General features: G+C 37.8%; 1 protein-coding gene across 2 annotated transcripts; it reads left to right on the top strand.

The window, feature by feature from the left end:
- The first annotated feature begins 734 nt into the window (after window positions 1-734).
- LOC136208706 (uncharacterized) lies at window positions 735-18,478 on the top strand. 2 transcript variants are annotated; one of them, XM_065999821.1, is made up of 11 exons: window positions 736-1,035; window positions 1,802-1,890; window positions 2,518-4,428; window positions 4,534-4,728; window positions 5,021-5,673; window positions 6,415-6,634; window positions 6,860-6,995; window positions 7,102-7,244; window positions 7,373-7,496; window positions 17,591-17,940; window positions 18,082-18,478. In XM_065999821.1, exons 3-10 carry the CDS (start codon window positions 2,665-2,667, stop codon window positions 17,917-17,919), a joined length of 3,564 nt encoding a protein of 1,187 aa, XP_065855893.1. In that variant the 5' UTR covers window positions 736-1,035; window positions 1,802-1,890; window positions 2,518-2,664; the 3' UTR covers window positions 17,920-17,940; window positions 18,082-18,478. The 2 variants fall into 2 exon arrangements, 1 of the variants encoding a protein (XP_065855893.1); XR_010677239.1 differs by lacking the exons at window positions 7,102-7,244; window positions 7,373-7,496; window positions 17,591-17,940; window positions 18,082-18,478 and having other exon boundaries at window positions 735-1,035; window positions 6,415-6,754; window positions 6,860-6,989.
- The last annotated feature ends 5 nt before the right edge of the window (window positions 18,479-18,483 follow it).

Genomic DNA, 18,483 nt, shown 5'->3' with positions numbered 1-18,483 from the left:
TTAGCCTGTGGGCTTGGATTTAACTAGCTCGAGGGCTCATTTGATTCGACAGAAACTTTGGAGGTAAATTACATCCATGGCTACTGAACTTTACCAATTTTAATATTATGACCACTGAACGTCAATTTTTAACGGTATCGGCTTTTTTTTTTTTATAAAATTGTACACAATGCACTTACATTAAAGAAGAAAGAAAAAACCTCACCCCATCCAGACATTATTCGAACTCATGACCTCCATAATCAAAGGTAAGCTCATAGCCACTAGACTAAGAGCTTCACCACTTAACGGTATCGCCTCTTTTTAACATGTTACTTAAATTTAACCAACTCTTTAAAATGATTGTTAATGACCTAAAAATGAAAATATTCAAGAATTAAAGTTGTTCAGAACGATATTTACTATGAAACTACCTTTCTTATTTTCTAAAATCACATTTTTTAGAATTTTCTCTATCTAAGAATTTTTTTATAACCAAACAACACTTAAATAACCTCAAAATGGAAATTTTCAAAAATTAAAGTTTCTGATTTTTTAATTTAAGGCCTCCAACAGTCGTTTGAAGTGTTGAGTAGCTACCAATATTAAAAAAGTGTAAAATTCACTGGCCTTAAGGGTTAAAAATTGAAGTTCAATAGTCATAATGTTAAAATGTTTAAAGTTCAGTGGCCATGGTGTAATTTACCGTTTCTTTGGGCATCAATTTCAATCGGTTGAATACCGCCGGACTGCTTCAGTCAACTCTTTGTCATCTTTCACTACCAAACGAAAGCTCTGTAAGCTGTTGTCAAATATTTCCATTTCTCCGTGGTGGGATTACCCACCCCTCCTCGCCGGAGAACAACGAAGCTTGGCTGTAAATGTCATGGATGGTAAAGACATTGGTATCTCAGCCGTGCGATGGAAACTTGATGTGCAATTGCGATTACTCATACAAAATTAACTCAGCCATCAAGTGATATTCATGAACTCATACAAAATTATCACAGACATAGTCCAGTCTTTGGACTTGGAAGTAGGACACATGACTGAAAGGTAAGAAATTATTTTTGAATTTGACTGGTTTGATTGTAGCGATTTCTATCTGGTGATCTCTTTGCATATCTGATTTTCTTTGTGATATTTTTATTTAGATCTTTTTCTGTAGCAATGGATGTTAGTCATGAAAATATACTGCTTAGGTTCATCAGTTGCCAAATGCGGGACTGGTGAATATATTAGGTTCATCAGTTACCTCATTTTATTCGATAGCAAAATTTGCATTCTATCGGCATTAAATTCAATCTGTTTGAATGCCGGACTGCTTCACTCACCTCTTTAACGCGTCCTGATTTTCTTTGAACTGATAAACGGACAGATTGTTTTCAAAGGCCAGGTGAGTAGAAATTTATGATTCTTTTTAACTCTCTTGCTACTTTTGATAAAATATTATTGATTGATAAATTCACTTTTTTCGATTGAGTTGAATATTGAATTAACTGAAAAATTAGCCCTCTATTTGATTAGGAAGAAGGTAGAGGCTAGTCTTATTTGTTTTTGACAAAGTAAGCATTATTTGTTTGTTCTCACCATCCCATTTGGATGATGTAATGGTTATTTATAAAAAACAAACCATAGAAGGCACCTAGAAATAAATGTATATGGTAAAATGGATGGGGTTTCCAGGAAACTTAAATTAATTAAACTATGTGATTGATTGATTGGAACTTAAAAGTTAAATTATTAATTAATACAATATTTTATTTTGTCACCTAACTCCATCATATAATCTGCCATTGACCTGATATTTTGCCATTTTCAGTATTCTCTGCCTCTTTCTTCTCTATTTATCCATTGGATCATGTTTCCTAGAAGCTGAAAGTAAACAAGGCCACGAATTAATATTTCCAGGTAAAATCCTAAATCCTAATTTGATTGATTATTAATTGGAAGTTAAGTATTAGTACATAATCAGTTTATCTTTCTCCCTCTAAATTGTGGGTTCTAAAAAGAATCAATATATTAATGGTTTGTAATAGCAAATAATTAGTTGTTCATGCTTATATTCTGAAACTGAAATTATAGATATGAGATTGACTACCACCAGAGTTGAAAAGATTGTCTCACTATCATTGATAGATGAAGAAATGGTAGGAATACGTTGTTCAAATTCGTGTAACAATAAATCTTAGATAAGAATCTGGAGTTCTTTTAAATACGAGAAATTGGATTTTAATTATCTTTGCTTGTATTAATATATAATTGTTGTTTGATCACTAGATGTCCAAAAGTTGGGATAATTCTTGCTGCCGTCTTCTTCACTATGTGTTTAGCATTAATTATTTTTCTCCTTTTCATTCTCTACTCTCTTTTTTCTACATTTAGCCACTTGATTGAGGCTTTGAAGATGCTTAACCTTATTGGATGTTGATTATTAGAAGCCTAAGCTGAAAACTAAAAAGTCTAACCTCTAGGTAAAATTTGTAACTTTGATTAAGTTAATTGTTAATATATAGTTGTGTTAATTTTGATTGACAGCCATTTTTTGCATCAAATGGCAAACACATTACAAATGAGCATGGTGGCTTATCTATTGACATTGCTTCTTGATATAACCCGGGTTGGGTTCGCATCACTTCTGCTGCCAACAAAGTGAAAAACAAGTTACACATTATTTGGCTACGAATGAAGGCAAAATCAAATGATTTGGCATGTTGCTCAGATTGCATACCTCTACTTAGGTACAGGTCTAAATTTATACCAACAGAAGTGGAGTTATGTCTTTTGATTTGTAGCATGTTTCCTGATGATTTTAGAATACCAATCAACGAATTGGTAATATATGGGATGGGCTTAGAGCTGTTTGAAGATGTGCATGATATGTTTGCAGCAAAATGTAGAGTCCATGACATCATTTCGACCATTAATGATCTAAAATATCCACGTCAACCAGTTGGTGGAAAACTTAGGCTTGCTAATGAGAGAGATGGACCCGGCTATCAGTATGTAAAAATGCTAGATGGCGCACGTGATTTAGCAAAGTCGATTCTCTCAAGGAATCGATTGGTATTTCACCGAGAGATCATAATAGAAAAGTGGCCAGAGTCAATTTCATATAAAGATTGCATTGGACTTTCACTTGTGCTTGAAAAAGTCAATGAGCACCCTGTTAATTTGGAGTGTCCAAAGCTTACTCTGTTACTACTTCAATATAGAGAAGATTCACAAAGAGTTCCAATTGACTTCTTTGAAGGAATGAAAGAGCTTCGTGTTCTATCATTGGACGTCCCGTCACTACCACAATCTCTTAATGTGCTGAGGAATCTTAGAACATTGCGTCTGAAAGCACCTAAGTTTGAAGATATGTCTTGGATTGGTGGTTTGATAAATTTGGAATTTCTTTCAATTTTTGTCTTAAGTTCAACAGATATTCCTAGGGAGATGGGACAACTAGAGAATCTGAGGTTGCTCGACTTAAGAAAAATGAACATTGGATACATTCCAGCAGGTGTACTGTCAAGATTGTTGAAACTAGAAGAGTTATATCTGCCATTAAACTTCAAAAGGTGGGGGTGCAAGCCAAAAAAATATGATGATTATGATGAATGGGAATCAGGGGAAGAAGATAATTCTGATGATGAAGAGAGAGTTAATGCAAGTCTTGCTGATATAGTATCTCTTTCACTAAATGCATTACAAATTACTGTACCAATAGCTTCATGTTTGCCTAAAAGGTCGTCTATATTCAAAGGCATTCGAGAGTTTAAAATTCTTGTACCAAATAATGTTAAATATCAACCATTTGGTCAAGGGTCAATAAATCAGTTGCAACTCACAGGTGAAGCATGCGATATCAAAGAAAGTGGTATTTGTGATTTGATGAGTCGTACTGAAGATTTGAGTTTGACAAGAGTGAGAAATTTGAAGAATGTCATCTACCAGCTAGACAATGACTTTTTGCGGTTAAAGAAGATGATTATTTCTGAATGTGATGAACTCGAATACGTAATTGATACAACAAAAAAGCGAATTCTATCAGAAGGTGATTATTTGTTCAGGAAGTTGGAATGCCTTCACTTATCAATGTTATCTAATTTGAAAGAAATATGTCATGAAAGATGGACAGATTTTCGATGGCTTCCGAACCTGAGTCACATAAGCATAAGGTTTTGTCGTAAATTGAAATATGTATTTCCATTATCAATTGTTAGAGGATTGATACTGAAAAGCATAGAGATACTTGATTGTAATGAAATGGAGGGAATTTTCTATGAAGATGAGGACGACATCCCCCTTACAATGTGCTCTATTGAAGAACTAGATTTGCATTCACTTCCAAGGCTGATTAGTTTACTGGTACACAAGGATAATCCGGTTATCCTGGTACACAAGGATAATCCGGTTAATGGGGTTCACAATGACATCAAAGAATCCTTGACGACTAATAAGGTAAAACCACAAGATTTTTCATTGTCATTACTTTTTTTATAGAGTTGTTAGCTTTGTCTACAAAAAATAAAATATGAAACTTTAACGTTATTTTCTCCTCGATAGGTTGTATCAAGTTATGCGGAGGGATCAATTAGTACATGTGATGGATATTCCAAGCACTCTCCAACAAATAAAGGCAAGTCAATATTGAATGAGAGGTGTAATGATGATAAGGAACTCATTTGTGCACCATCTACCTCAACAAGCAGAGCAAAATGGCATAAAAGCGATACCCAACAACTTAATTTTCACAAACAGGTTTACCCAACAACTTATCCCAATTTTATTAATTATTGGAGAGTAAAATTAAATATAACCTGGGAATCAAAATATCTCATATTAATTGAAAATCACTTAATGATAAGAGTGAAGATAGTCTTTCATTTTAATTTAAAAGGCTATGCAAATACTATTATATGATTTAAGATCATTTAAGAACTAAAAGATTTAAGATCTGATCGGTGAACTCTTTTTAAACAGAATAGTCTCATTGTGTGTGTGTGTTTTAGTTTATTATTAATTTTTATTTTATGTTTCTTTTATTTGGAAGGTTTCAGATATAGAGAACAAGGATGTAATTGACCATATGAAGATGTATACTGCATTTCCATCCAAATTGGCGGAAAAATGGTTGCAGAATTTGAAAAGACTCAAAATAGCTTTTTGTGATGCAGTAAAAGTTGTATTTTGGTTTGAAGAAAACTATGCTACTTCTACAGCCTTTAATTCTTTGAAAGGGTTAGAGCTGTATGGGCTGCGAAACTTAGTTCATATATGGTTTCTCATTCCACCAAAAATTACCGCCTTTCAGAACTTGCAACTTCTTGTTTTATCAGAATGTCCCAATTCTTATATTTTCTCGTCTCATGTAGCCAAGCTTTTGGTTCAACTACAAAAGATATATATTAGTCGTTGTGAGAAGTTGGAAGAAATTATTGTCAAAGATGATGATAATGTGGTAAAAGACAAAATTGCATTCCCCCAACTAAAGCTTTTGGAACTTCAACATATACCCAATCTTAGGATTTTCTTCAGTGGGGTTGATGATATTGAGTTGCCTTTATTGGAATCTTTGAAACTTAATCAATGCAATAAGATGAAATCCTTCTCTTATGGACGTTTGAGGACGCCGATGCTGGAGAGAATAGAAATAAATGGAAGCTTATATTCATTAATGGGAGATCTTAATGCAACTATCATGTGGTAGAATATCTTTTCTTACGCTTTTAATGGCATTTATTATATTTGACCACTTGCTTTCTTTTCAAAATCATATTAGATTGATTCTAAATAGATAACTTTATTAGTAGTACTTTTTTATTTCTCAATTTATTATATTTTCCTATGAAGCACGTACTCTTCCCCGGGGTCGCCATGGTGGTGTTGGACTCGCCGGACTCGGGGAGTCGCAGGGGAAACGGCGAGGGACTCGGCAGTGACACGGCGGGACACGGCTAATAGTGAAAAAATGCAAAAGTTTAGGTTTTTTTAATTTTTTTTTAAAACATATGGTTCAATTACAAATTTTGACAAAAAAAACCTAACATACATCTAATTCTCACCTGCTATTATTGCGATTCTAAACTTTTAGGGCTTCTTTACAAATTTTGACAAAAAACCTAAAATACTTTGGTCTGATTTTTAATTTTATTTGAAGCATTAGATGTTGTTTTCGATGAATTAATGAGTTATCTTATTATGGATGTGTTTTATGGTTTATAAGTAATTTGTGATTTATCAAGTTTTTTTTATATATTTTTATATGTAATATATATAAAATTAATTATATAAAATTTTCCGTGTCCCATTGCACCCGTGTCTTATATTTTTTTAGAATGCCGTTTGACGCACCCGCACCGAGTCGGTGCTTCATAGATATTTTCAAAGTCCAGTCTTCAATATAGCACTTTCAATTTATAATGTATTTATTGACTCTTCTGCAAGCTGCTGCGAGGCAAATCTGCAAAGTTTCTCCTTGGCTGATCTGAGGATTGCTACACAGAATTTTAGACGAGATAATTTGTTGGGTGAAGGAGGGTCTGATACAATTTTTAAAGGATGGATAGACGAAGAGACTTTTGCTGCCTCCAAAACCAGCACTGGAATGCCAGTTGCCATCAAGAGATTGAGACCAGGAAGTGAGCAACAATTCATGGCGGGGCAGGTATTCATGTTTGGAAGAAAAAAATGAGAGTAGTTTGTGGAGGACACATTTGTTCAATTAACAATTGAGTTCCTACTAAAAATGTTTTCTGAACATAGAAAATGATTTCATGATCTCCAGGTCCTAAATTCTATTCATATTTAGCCATCTAAATTTATGTTGTATGATGTCTATGATCCTTCGCATTTATGCTAACTATACCAAGTTTTTAATTTGATAATGCAGTCGGAGTTAAGCATTCTTGAAAGGCTTTCACATCCAAACTTGGTTAAATGCATAGGATATTGTTGGGACGATTTTGACTTATTTCATGTGTATGAATTTATGCAAAGGGGAAGCTTGGACGTTCATCTTTTCGGAAGTAAGAATTAATAAGAAAAGAGCAAGCGTGGAAAAAAAATTGAGAATATATAAAGGCTTGGCTTTAGTTAGTATCTTCTTTGGTTATTGGATTGGTTTATGTGCAGGAAATTCTGTGATGGAACCATTGTCTTGGGACATGCGGATCAAGATAGCCATTGGAACAGCTCTAGGTCTTGATTTTCTTCATACTTCACAAAAGAAGGTTATTCACAGAGATATCAAGCCTTCACATATACTGCTTGATGGCGTAAGTTCTCTCATTCTGAAGCTAAAAGAAAAGAAAATTAATTGGAGAAAAGTTCCAGAAATCTTACTGTGAACAATACTTTTGTAGTTCTGTATACCAATTATTAATTTTGTTTCTGTTGTTTACAGTATTACAATGCAAAAATATCAGGTTTTGGGTTGGCAATATTGGGGCCTTCAGATGGAGACTCACATGTGACAACCCAAGTTATCGGAACTTATGGTTATGCTGATCCCGAATATATTGCAACAGGTAATATTATATATGTAGTAAAGCGTGAATGATTGAATATGTTTGTCAACAACATTAATTTGTGTCATTTTGTAATTAAGGTCAAACCATTTAAATCGTTAATGTGTTTGAGCACTTAAGAAGCATGAATTCTAGCTTATATACTTAAAGGTTTTATTTCCTTTAGTGGTTCATACCTATATATATTTAAGGTTTCTGGTGGGGCTGCCAAGTGGGATATAAATCAACGAAAAAGGAAAATATTTTTGCAAACTACATTCTTGCAGAAGTATTTTCAAATTTGCTGATTTGAATTCAATGTGATAGCTCTGTTGCCAAATGGATTTGACTGAAACTTGAATAGAAATAAATGCATGGGTTTTTATTTCCACAAATTAGAATTTTGTGGGAACTTTGGAATTAAGTGACAAATTCGTGAAATGCCAAATGTAATGAACTTTTCTCATAACATGACAAGAAACAAGAATAGGAGATTGATGCGGTTTCTGCGAAACCTCACTAAGGGATAAGTGTACCCCGTCGTTATCAAGTAATAAATTTCTGGTTTAAGTCCAGGTTATCGTCCACAGGATTTATTTCTGCAAGTATCGAGCTACTCGGTCTCGGATGTTATCTAGGCTTAGGGGGTTTTGAGTTTGTTTTGTTAAATTAATCTACTCCTAGGTTGAATTATACTACTCCTAGCTAAATTATCCGATTCTAACTAAGTTATTCTACGCCTAATTGAGTTACTCTACCCCTAATTAAGTTAAACTACTCCTAAGTGATCTTTTACCAATGCAATTAACCGAAGGAACATGAAGGGATACGATGATAATGAAAATAGGATGTTTAAACAATTGAATTGAAACCTAAGTCACTTGTGTCCAAGGCGATTAACCCGACCTATCCTCCTAAAGTCCCTAATTCGTGATTCCCTTGTAAGGCCGAAACTAGCTCTAAGGCTCAGTAATTTGGGCTTAATCTTCTATAGGGTCGTCAATCCTATAGGCACTGACTAGGTCAGATTCAGCTCGCAATATGTGCCAACCTAATTTTGGGATTATCGAATGAGTTAAACCAATCAGACAAAGCGTAAGACAAAGATTAAAACATCAAAACAATTGAATAAACAAGGACTATAATATATATCAAAGATGGAAACATTGTCACGAAGTTACAATAAACCTAGAATTCATAGCATGTATCAGAGGCTAGACAGAATGTAAAAGAAGAAAAATCCCTTTCAGGGAACCTGTCTACCAATGCAGACGTCTTTCTAGGATTTAAGGATGAAGCTTGAGCAATCCTCGGTGAATGGAGCTTCGGAAGTGTCTTCAATGGAGGTTTGAAGGATATGGAAGAGGTGGAGAGGATTTCTCAAGGTGAAAAGCTAAGAAAATTACAAAGGAAAAAGATATCTAATTTACAATTGGAAATTCCTATTTATAGCCGCGTCTCGGGTCTCGTTTTGACCTAATTTCGTGTCCTTGTTGGTGTAGGAAGATGTGGGGCCGAACGTGGCTTCGTGGGGGCGGAATTGGTCTTTTTGACCAATTCCCGCAGGTCTGCTCGCCGAGCAGGAGAGGCTGCTCGCCGAGCAGGATTGCGACGAGCAGCCCCTGCTCGCCGAGCAGGCGCCTGGTGGCCTGCTCGGCGAGCAGGCGCCTGGCGCCCTGCTCGGCGAGCAGAAATGGCCCGGGGGGCCCTGCTCGCCGAGCGTTTTCGCCCGAAGCGCGCTCGATCCGTGCTGGATGACTTCCAAACCCTTTTTCGTCCGAACTTACACCTGCACACGCATAAAAACTTCAGAAAACATTAGTCCAAAAGCCAAATTGATCCGTCAATCGCTTATTTTGAGCAAACGCTTCGTTTGGTGCGACTTTTGACGGACCAATTAGCTTCAAAAGATAACGGAATTCTAATATGCATGTTATTTCGGCCGTATTTGCCTAAATTGATCACAAAACGAGCCTAAACGACGAAAATTAAATAGAATGTTTCCAATTTCTAACTAACTCAGACAAAAGCATTTAAATGCGAGAATTGCTCGCTTATTAGCCAAATAAACCTAAAAACCGTCCTAAAACCGTACCCAAAGATATGGGTTTTTGACCCCTATCAAACCTCCTCGCACTTAAAACTTTACTTGTCCCCAAGTAAACTAAAAAAAAAAACTAAACCCGCCATCACAAGCAAGCTAGAAAACTTCCCAGTTTGACTAGGTGCTTGACACAATTTCGAGCATCTGTAATTACATGCATTCGGAAATACAAAGTAGAGACGCGATATCCAAAAGCCGAATTTCAATTACAATAGGTCATAGTTTTAAGTAAAGGGACACATGTTCAATTAAACGAGCTTGAGGGGATCGCTAAGTAAAACACCTCACCATAGGTAGTTCACTCATTCACACAATTTTTGGTGGCTAAGGTGTTTACTCTCGGCTTATATTCTTGCTTAGGACTACGTTGATTTTGCACGTTCATCCGAGTTCCTCTACTATGCTATATGACTCCGATGATATCAAAAACAGCCTCTAATTGGGGTTGTAATGTGGTTAGAGGGTTAAAGGTACAACAAGGGTTAAAACGTTCAAGCGTTATAAAAACAGAGTTTAAATGGCTTTAGCAAATATGAAGTGACTAAGCTTTTTATTCATCCCTTATTTTGGATTTCTTTTTGAGACGTTCAAATTTTTAGGAACTGGGGAATGAAGTTCTTCCCTTTTGTTCGTCTCTTTTCTTTTCTTTTCTCCTTTTTTTTTTTTTTTTTTTTTCTTCTGTTTTTCCTTTCTTTTTTTTTTTTTTTTTTTTCTTTTGGGATAGTGATGCTCATTCACTTCTTAACCTTTTGGTTTGCTACTATAATGCCATAAACAACGATAAAACGCTAGAAGAAAACAAAGGCTCAGTTCGAGCTTTGCAAAAACAAAGGTTAAGTAGCGAACCAAATTGTGGTTCGCAAAAACGGGTTAGAACGACAGAAAAATCTATAAACTACAAAAATGTCGGCTCAAAGGGGCTTCCTAGAGTGGATGAAAAAGAAAAACAAGGTAAAGAAAATGGTTAATTCTAATGAGGCTGATTCATCGTTTATCATCTCAAACCAATGCATGTAGGTTCAACACAGTATTAGGTGCAAAATCTGTAATTTTCCACAAGTCAAAGCATTCACACAAAAAATGTCAAGAAAAAGAGCTTTTTGATGTTCGCTCTTAGGCTCAAATTCAACTCACAATTCTTTGAGTTTCAATTTTGTGTTTACTAGTTTTCCCCAAACTCAAGTTTAATATCACATGCCTTCAATTCTTAAGTTATCTACCTAAGTAATGATTTTAGCATTTCTTCAAAAGTAGGGTCTAAATGCAAACTGTAGCTCATGCTTTTACAGATACAAGAGTTGTGTCCTACGCCTAAACTAGTTGTCATGCAATTTTAGATTCGGTTTTCAGCCCTCAAAGACAAATAACGAAGTTTAGATTCGAAGGAGGTTCACGGTTTTAGGTCCTAAACATGCAAAAACATAAGTAAAGCAGAAATAAAACACCAAAACGCAAACCTAAACTAGACACGACGCAACAAAAATTCAAAAATTTGTACAATTTTTGTAAGTTTGTCTACCCCTCCTCCTCACACTTAAAATATGCAATAAGTTCCAACATTGCATCATAGATCATGAAATGCGAGTGTAAAAAGTTAGGGTGGGGAAGACAACTTACTGATCATCTTGAAGCCGGAGGATTTGGACACCCGAAGTGTCTTTACCGAGATAAAGTTTAAGTCGGTGTCCATTGACTTTCTGGGTGGTTCCATCATTCAACATGATCTCAACCATACCGGAGGGATGTGCGTCAAGAACTGAAAATGGTCCATACCATCTACTCTTGAGCTTGCCTGGGAAGAATCTCAATCGGGAGTTATAAAGTAGCACTTGGTCGCCTTTTTGGAAGGTTTTCCGCTGTACTTTTTTATCGTGCATCCGCTTGGTTCGTTCTTTGTACAATTTGGCATTCTCGTAAGAGTTATATCGGAGCTCATCCAGTTCGTGCAGTTGTGTTAACTGTAGATCACCTGAAAGTTTAGGGTCAAAGTTTAGAAATTTTAGCGCCCAGTAAGCTTTGTGCTCTAATTCAACAGGCAAGTGACAAGATTTCCCAAAAACCAAACGGTAGGGAGACATTCCTATGGGAGTCTTGAATGCTGTCCGGTATGCCCTGAGAGCATCGTCCAATTTAAGACTCCAATCTTTTCTAGCATTCCCTACCGTTTTCTCAAGAATACGTTTTAGTTCTCTGTTTGACACTTCTACCTGACCACTTGTCTGAGGGTGGTAAGGTGTTGCGACTCTATGGGCTACGCCATACTTTTGGAGCAATGTGTCGAACTGCTTATTGCAGAAATGGGATCCCCCATCGCTAATGATAGTTTGGGGTGTACCAAATCTGGTAAAGATATTCTTTTTCAGGAATTTTATCACTATTCGAGCATCGTTTGTGGGTAGGGCTTCAGCCTCTACCCATTTAGAGACATAATCAACCGCAACAAGAATGTATTGGTTAGTGTGTGACATAGGGAAAGGTCCCATAAAGTCTATGCCCCAAACGTCAAATAGCTCACAGACGAGTATGCCTTGTTGAAGCACCTCATTCCTCCTAGAAATATTCCCTACTCTCTGACATGCATCACAATATTTAATATAGTTATTGACATCACTATGCATTTGTGGCCACCAAAGTCCACTTTGGAGAATTTTAGCCACTGTCCTATCTGGCCCGAAGTGGCCGCCTGGTTCCCTAGAGTGGCACATGTTAATCACTGACTCTACCTCTTCCTCAGGTATACATCTCCTAATCATGCCATCAGTGCAGAATCGAAATAAATAGGGTTCTTCCCAAAAATATTGTTTGCTATCAAACAAAAACTTACGTCTTTTGTTTGCATCTAAATCAAGAGGAAGAATGTTACCGACTTTGTAGTTCGCGATGTCTGCAAACCAGGGGAGAGTTTTTACCGAATATAGCGTTTCATCCGGGAATACTTCCTTTATTGCCCCATCCTCCTCTAAGGATTGCTGATCTGACTCTAACCTGGATAGATGGTCCGCTATCACGTTTTCTACCCCTTTCTTGTCTCTGATCTCAATATCAAATTCTTGGAGTAGTAAGATCCAACGGATCAGCCTAGGTTTTGCATCCTGTTTGCTCATCAGATATCTCAGGGCTGCATGGTCAGTAAAAACAATTACCTTAGATAACACCAAATAAGATCTGAATTTGTCAAAGGCAAATACTACGGCTAGCAATTCCTTTTCAGTTATTGAATAATTCTGTTGTGCATCATTTAAGGTTTTGCTAGCATAGAAAATTGGGCGAAAAAGTTTATCCACCCTCTGCCCAAGACAGGCTCCTACAGCCAGATCACTAGCATCGCACATTAACTCAAAGGGAAGGGACCAATCCGGGCTTACCATAATGGGTGCTTCAATTAATTTCTTTTTCAGTAATTTAAATGCAAGCATACATTTTTTATTGAAATTAAAATCAGCATCTTTTAGCAATAATTGAGTGAGGGGTTTAGTGATTTTCGAAAAGTCTTTTATAAATCGTCGATAAAACCCCGCGTGTCCTAAAAAGCTCCTGACTAATTTCACATTAGTAGGAGGTGGCAGTTTTTCAATCACCTCAATTTTTGCCGGATCGACCTCGATCCCCTTCCCCGACACCTTGTGTCCTAATACTATACAGTTTTGGACCATGAACTGACACTTTTCCCAATTGAGTGCCAAATTCTTGTCTTCACAACGTTCCAAGACTCGGTCCAAGTTTTCAAGACATTGGTCGAAAGTAGGTCCTACAACATTAAAATCATCCATGAAAATTTCTAGGAACTCCTCGACCATGTCAGAAAACATAGCCATCATACAACGTTGGAACGTGGCAGGGGCATTACATAATCCGAAAGGCATCCGTCTATATGCAAAAGTCCCATAGGGGCAAGTGAATGTTGTTTTCTCTTGATCCAAAGGGTCCACAGGGATTTGCATATAGCCAGATAGCCCGTCTAAAGTGCAGAAAAATTCGTGCCCTGCCAATCGTTCCAACATTTGATCAATAAATGGTACGGGAAAGTGGTCTTTACGGGTGGCCTCATTTAATTTTCTATAATCTATGCATACACGCCAACCCGTAACCTTTCTAGTTGGGATTAATTCTCCTTTTTCATTTTCCATTACCGTTGTTCCCTCTTTTTTGGGCACACATTGAACCGGGCTTACCCATTGACTATCAGAAATTGGAAAAATGATACCTGCGTCGAGGAGTTTTATAACCTCGACTTTTACCACCTCTTTCATGTTAGGGTTGAGCCGTCGTTGAGGTTGGGCAGATGGCTTGATCTCCTCCTCAAGAAAAATTCTATGTGTGCAGATTTTAGGGTCGATACCTTTGATGTCGTGGATTGACCATCCAAAGGCTCCTTTATGTTCCATCAGCACCTCCACCAATTTTTCTTCCTGTTCAACTGTCAACAAAGAAGAAATAATAACGGGTAAATCTGTGGGAGGTTGAAGAAAAACATATTTCAGGTTGTTGGGTAAGGGTTTAAGCTCCAATTTTGGAGGTTCCTCCAACGAGGTCTTAGGTTTAAGTTTGATCTCACGATCAAGGTCCCCTTTTCTACCCTTAACCCAATAACATTTTTCAGGTGGGAGGTCTTCAAATGGTTCACTTAAGTTTTCACATTCCTCACCACCTAGATCGAGTTCTAAAGAGGCATTTCTTATATCGAGATCAACTTCCTTAACACATTCATCTATAAGTGCATCCACAAAGTTACAACTTTTGGAGCGTTCTTGAGGAAATTTCATAGATTCATAAACGTTAAATGTTACCTCTTCGTCTTGCACCCTTAGGACCAATTTACCTCCATGGACGTCTATTAGTGTCCTACCGGTTGCAAGAAACGGTCTCCCGAGGAGAATGGGGACGGAGTCATCTTCTTCCATGTCGAGGACCACAAAATCGACCGGAAAGATCAGTTTGTCCACCTTTACAAGCACATTTTCCACTATGCCTCTAGGCCGTGCAATTGACCGATCCGCTAGCTGCAGTGTCATGTTTGTTGGCTTAGGTTCTCCGAGCCCCAATTTCCTGAAAATCGATAGAGGCATAAGATTAATACTCGCCCCTAAATCACATAATGCCCTATCTATGTGCATGTTGCCTATCCTACACGGAATGGTAAAGCTCCCTTGATCCTTAAGCTTGGGGGGTAATTTATGGGTGATTATGGTCGAGCATTGTTCTGTTAAAGCCACTATCTCGTTTTCCCCAAACTTTTTCTTTTTCGACAACATGTCTTTAAGAAATTTTGCATAGTTCGGCATCTCCTCTAGTGCTTCCATTAATGGAATGTTTATTTCTAATCTACTAAGGATTTCCGAGAACCGGACAAATTTCTTATCTAGGTTGGCCTTTTTCTGCTTCTGAGGGAATGGCAGTTTTGGTGTATAAGGCCTGACCACTTTTTCTGCAACTTTTTTAGAAGCTGAAGTTTCAGATGCGGGACCGGGGTTGCTTACCACTTCCGGTTCCCTACTTACCTGAGGTTACAGAGGCATTTGCGATGGAGATGCCACGAGTGTGTCCACTTCCTTGCCGCTCCTTAGGGCGATGGTTTGAGCCGCTTCTTCTTGCAAGAGGAACGCCTCGTGGCATTCCCTTTCTTCTTGTCTGATTGTGGCGAGTTGGTTACTCAGGGTCCTGCAAGCCTCCTCGTTGGCTACCAGTCGGACGGATATCTCCTTTAGGAGAGTCATTATTCCTTCTGAGTGCCCTGTCTGCCTGCCATAAAAATCAGAGTTAGAATAAGGACATGGAAGGGTATCCATAGGAGCCATGTAGGGCGCCGGTGGATATCGTGTATGCTCCTGATCGTAGTAGTTGTAAGTTGAGGGTCCAGAATTATACCTTTGATGATTACCCAAATAACTTACATTCTCTCCTTTAGGTACGTAATAGTTGATGTGGCATACCCTACCGGGGTGATTCTGGCCGCATCTCTCGCAGAATGGTATCCTTGGTTGGTTATTTTGGTTGTATGAAGCCACCAGGAAGTCCATTTTTGTGTTGAGATCGTTCATGGACGGGTTTGATTCTCTATTGTCCATAATTGCTGGAAGAACGATCCAATTTAAGTAATAGTATATCAACAAGTATATATATATACAAATATGAATGATATTAACACGGGAAGTATTCACAAAGAATGCCTAAACTAACAAGTCGACCTTTGGTTCGATATTGCAGAAGAAATAAATCCCCGGCAACGGCGCCAAAAACTTGATTATTGGCGGTTGTCGGGTATTTATAGAATTAATCTACAATCCCCGGCAACGGCGCCAAAAACTTGATGCGGTTTCTGCGAAACCTCACTAAGGGATAAGTGTACCCCGTCGTTATCAAGTAATAAATTTCTGGTTTAAGTCCAGGTTATCGTCCACAGGATTTATTTCTGCAAGTATCGAGCTACTCGGTCTCGGATGTTATCTAGGCTTAGGGGGTTTTGAGTTTGTTTTGTTAAATTAATCTACTCCTAGGTTGAATTATACTACTCCTAGCTAAATTATCCGATTCTAACTAAGTTATTCTACGCCTAATTGAGTTACTCTACTCCTAATTAAGTTAAACTACTCCTAAGTGATCTTTTACCAATGCAATTAACCGAAGGAACATGAAGGGATACGATGATAATGAAAATAGGATGTTTAAACAATTGAATTGAAACCTAAGTCACTTGTGTCCAAGGCGATTAACCCGACCTATCCTCCTAAAGTCCCTAGTTCGTGATTCCCTTGTAAGGCCGAAACTAGCTCTAAGGCTCAGTAATTTGGGCTTAATCTTCTATAGGGTCGTCAATCCTATAGGCACTGACTAGGTCAGATTTAGCTCGCAATATGTGCCAACCTAATTTTGGGATTATCGAATGAGTTAAACCAATCGGACAAAGCGTAAGACAAAGATTAAAACATCAAAACAATTGAATAAACAAGGACTATAATATATATCAAAGATGGAAACATTGTCATGAAGTTACAATAAACCTAGAATTCATAGCATGTATCAGAGGCTAGACAGAATGTAAAAGAAGAAAAATCCCTTTCAGGGAACCTGTCTACCAATGCAGGCGTCTTTCTAGGATTTAAGGATGAAGCTTGAGCAATCCTCGGTGAATGGAGCTTCGGAAGTGTCTTCAATGGAGGTTTGAAGGATATGGAGGAGGTGGAGAGGATTTCTCAAGGTGAAAAGCTAAGAAAATTACAAAGGAAAAAGATATCTAATTTACAATTGGAAATTCCTATTTATAGCCGCGTCTCGGGTCTCGTTTTGACCTAATTTCGTGTCCTTGTTGGTGTAGGAAAATGTGGGGCCGAACGTGGCTTCGTGGGGGCGGAATTGGTCTTTTTGACCAATTCCCGCAGGTCTGCTCGCCGAGCAGGAGAGGCTGCTCGCCGAGCAGGATTGCGACGAGCAGCCCCTGCTCGACGAGCAGCCCCTGCTCGCCGAGCAGGCGCCTGGTGGCCTGCTCGGCGAGCAGAAATGGCCCGGGGGGCCTGCTCGCCGAGCGTTTTCGCCCGAAGCGCGCTCGATCCGTGCCGGATGACTTCCAAACCCTTTTTCGTCCGAACTTACACCTGCACACGCATAAAAACTCCAGAAAACATTAGTCCAAAAGCCAAATTGATCCGTCAATCGCTTATTTTGAGCAAACGCTTCGTTTGGTGCGACTTTTGACGGACCAATTAGCTTCAAAAGATAACGGAATTCTAATATGCATGTTATTTCGGCCGTATTTGCCTAAATTGATCACAAAACGAGCCTAAACGACGAAAAGTAAATAGAATGTTTCCAATTTCTAACTAACTCAGACAAAAGCATTTAAATGCGAGAATTGCTCGCTTATTAGCCAAATAAACCTAAAAACCGTCCTAAAACCGTACCCAAAGATAGGGGTTTTTGACCCCTATCAGAGATCTAAAATGCTATTGTAGTTTAGAGTATATATGTAAAGGCATATGAATCAGCTGACATAGTGTTTCTTTTCCATCATAATCAGGTCATTGTTATATAAAAAGTGATGTATATAGCTTCGGTGTTGTGCTGCTGGAATTGATGACAGGCTTAAGGGCGACAGATGCTATGCGTCCAAAGGAGCAGCAAAACCTGGTTGATTGGTCGAAGCCATTGCTCTCACATAAGAGATCGTTGAGAAATATTATAGACCCAAAGATAGAAGGCCAATACTCATTAAAAGCAATGTTATTAGCAGCACAACTTTCCTTAAAATGTTTACAAGATGAGGCTACAAGCCGTCCATCTATGAAAGAAGTTGTGGATATACTAGAACAAATAGAAGCGATTGAGGAAAAACAAGCAGGACACTAGCAGGAAAATCGGATAGAGAAGGTAATTAATTAAGTCTATGTTTTATTTGACAAATTCGACTTGATTTCACGGTTTTATATGATGGTTCATGTTGGCCGACCCCGAATCATTTCGGGATTAAGGCTTTGTTGTTGTTGTTTATTTGACAAATTCGATGCTCAGGAGGAATCATTGTTGACGGGTTTTTTTATTACATTGAGGGTATTTTTCAGTGATTTTTTGAGGTTAGTACACGTATTATGTTGTAGTTGGGACTTGGGTTATGTTGCTTAAAGTCCTAAAATATGGGTCAAATGCACTCAGGGTCACTAAAGTTTAGATTTGTGCGCTTGTAGTCACTAAAGTTAGTTTTGTGTCAATAAAGTTACTAATGTTCAAGTCCGGTCTCAATAAAGTCAATATGGTTGGATCCGTTGAAATTCCTACTATGAAGCTGAAGTGGTGAGTCAATCAGAAGTCAAACTTCTTGCCACGTCAATGGCACATTAAAGTTCGCTTATAATTTTTCATGTGGCTGCCACGTGTCATCCACGTGACAAGACAAAATTAAACTAACCTTTCTTT

Source organism: Euphorbia lathyris, chromosome 10 (assembly GCF_963576675.1).
Source record: "Euphorbia lathyris chromosome 10, ddEupLath1.1, whole genome shotgun sequence".
Taxonomy (NCBI): Eukaryota; Viridiplantae; Streptophyta; class Magnoliopsida; order Malpighiales; family Euphorbiaceae; genus Euphorbia; species Euphorbia lathyris.
The sequence above is the reverse complement of the archived record's forward strand: the minus strand, read 5'-3'. Positions and strand labels throughout refer to the sequence as shown.

Coding starts and splice junctions, on each gene's coding strand:
- LOC136208706 (XM_065999821.1), top strand. CDS start 2,665: ATGAAGGCAAAATCAAATGATTTGGCATGTTGCTCAGATTGCATACCT. Junction 4,429..4,533: donor AATCCTTGACGACTAATAAG/GTAAAACCACAA, acceptor TCTCCTCGATAG/GTTGTATCAAGTTATGCGGA. Junction 6,996..7,101: donor GGACGTTCATCTTTTCGGAA/GTAAGAATTAAT, acceptor GTTTATGTGCAG/GAAATTCTGTGATGGAACCA.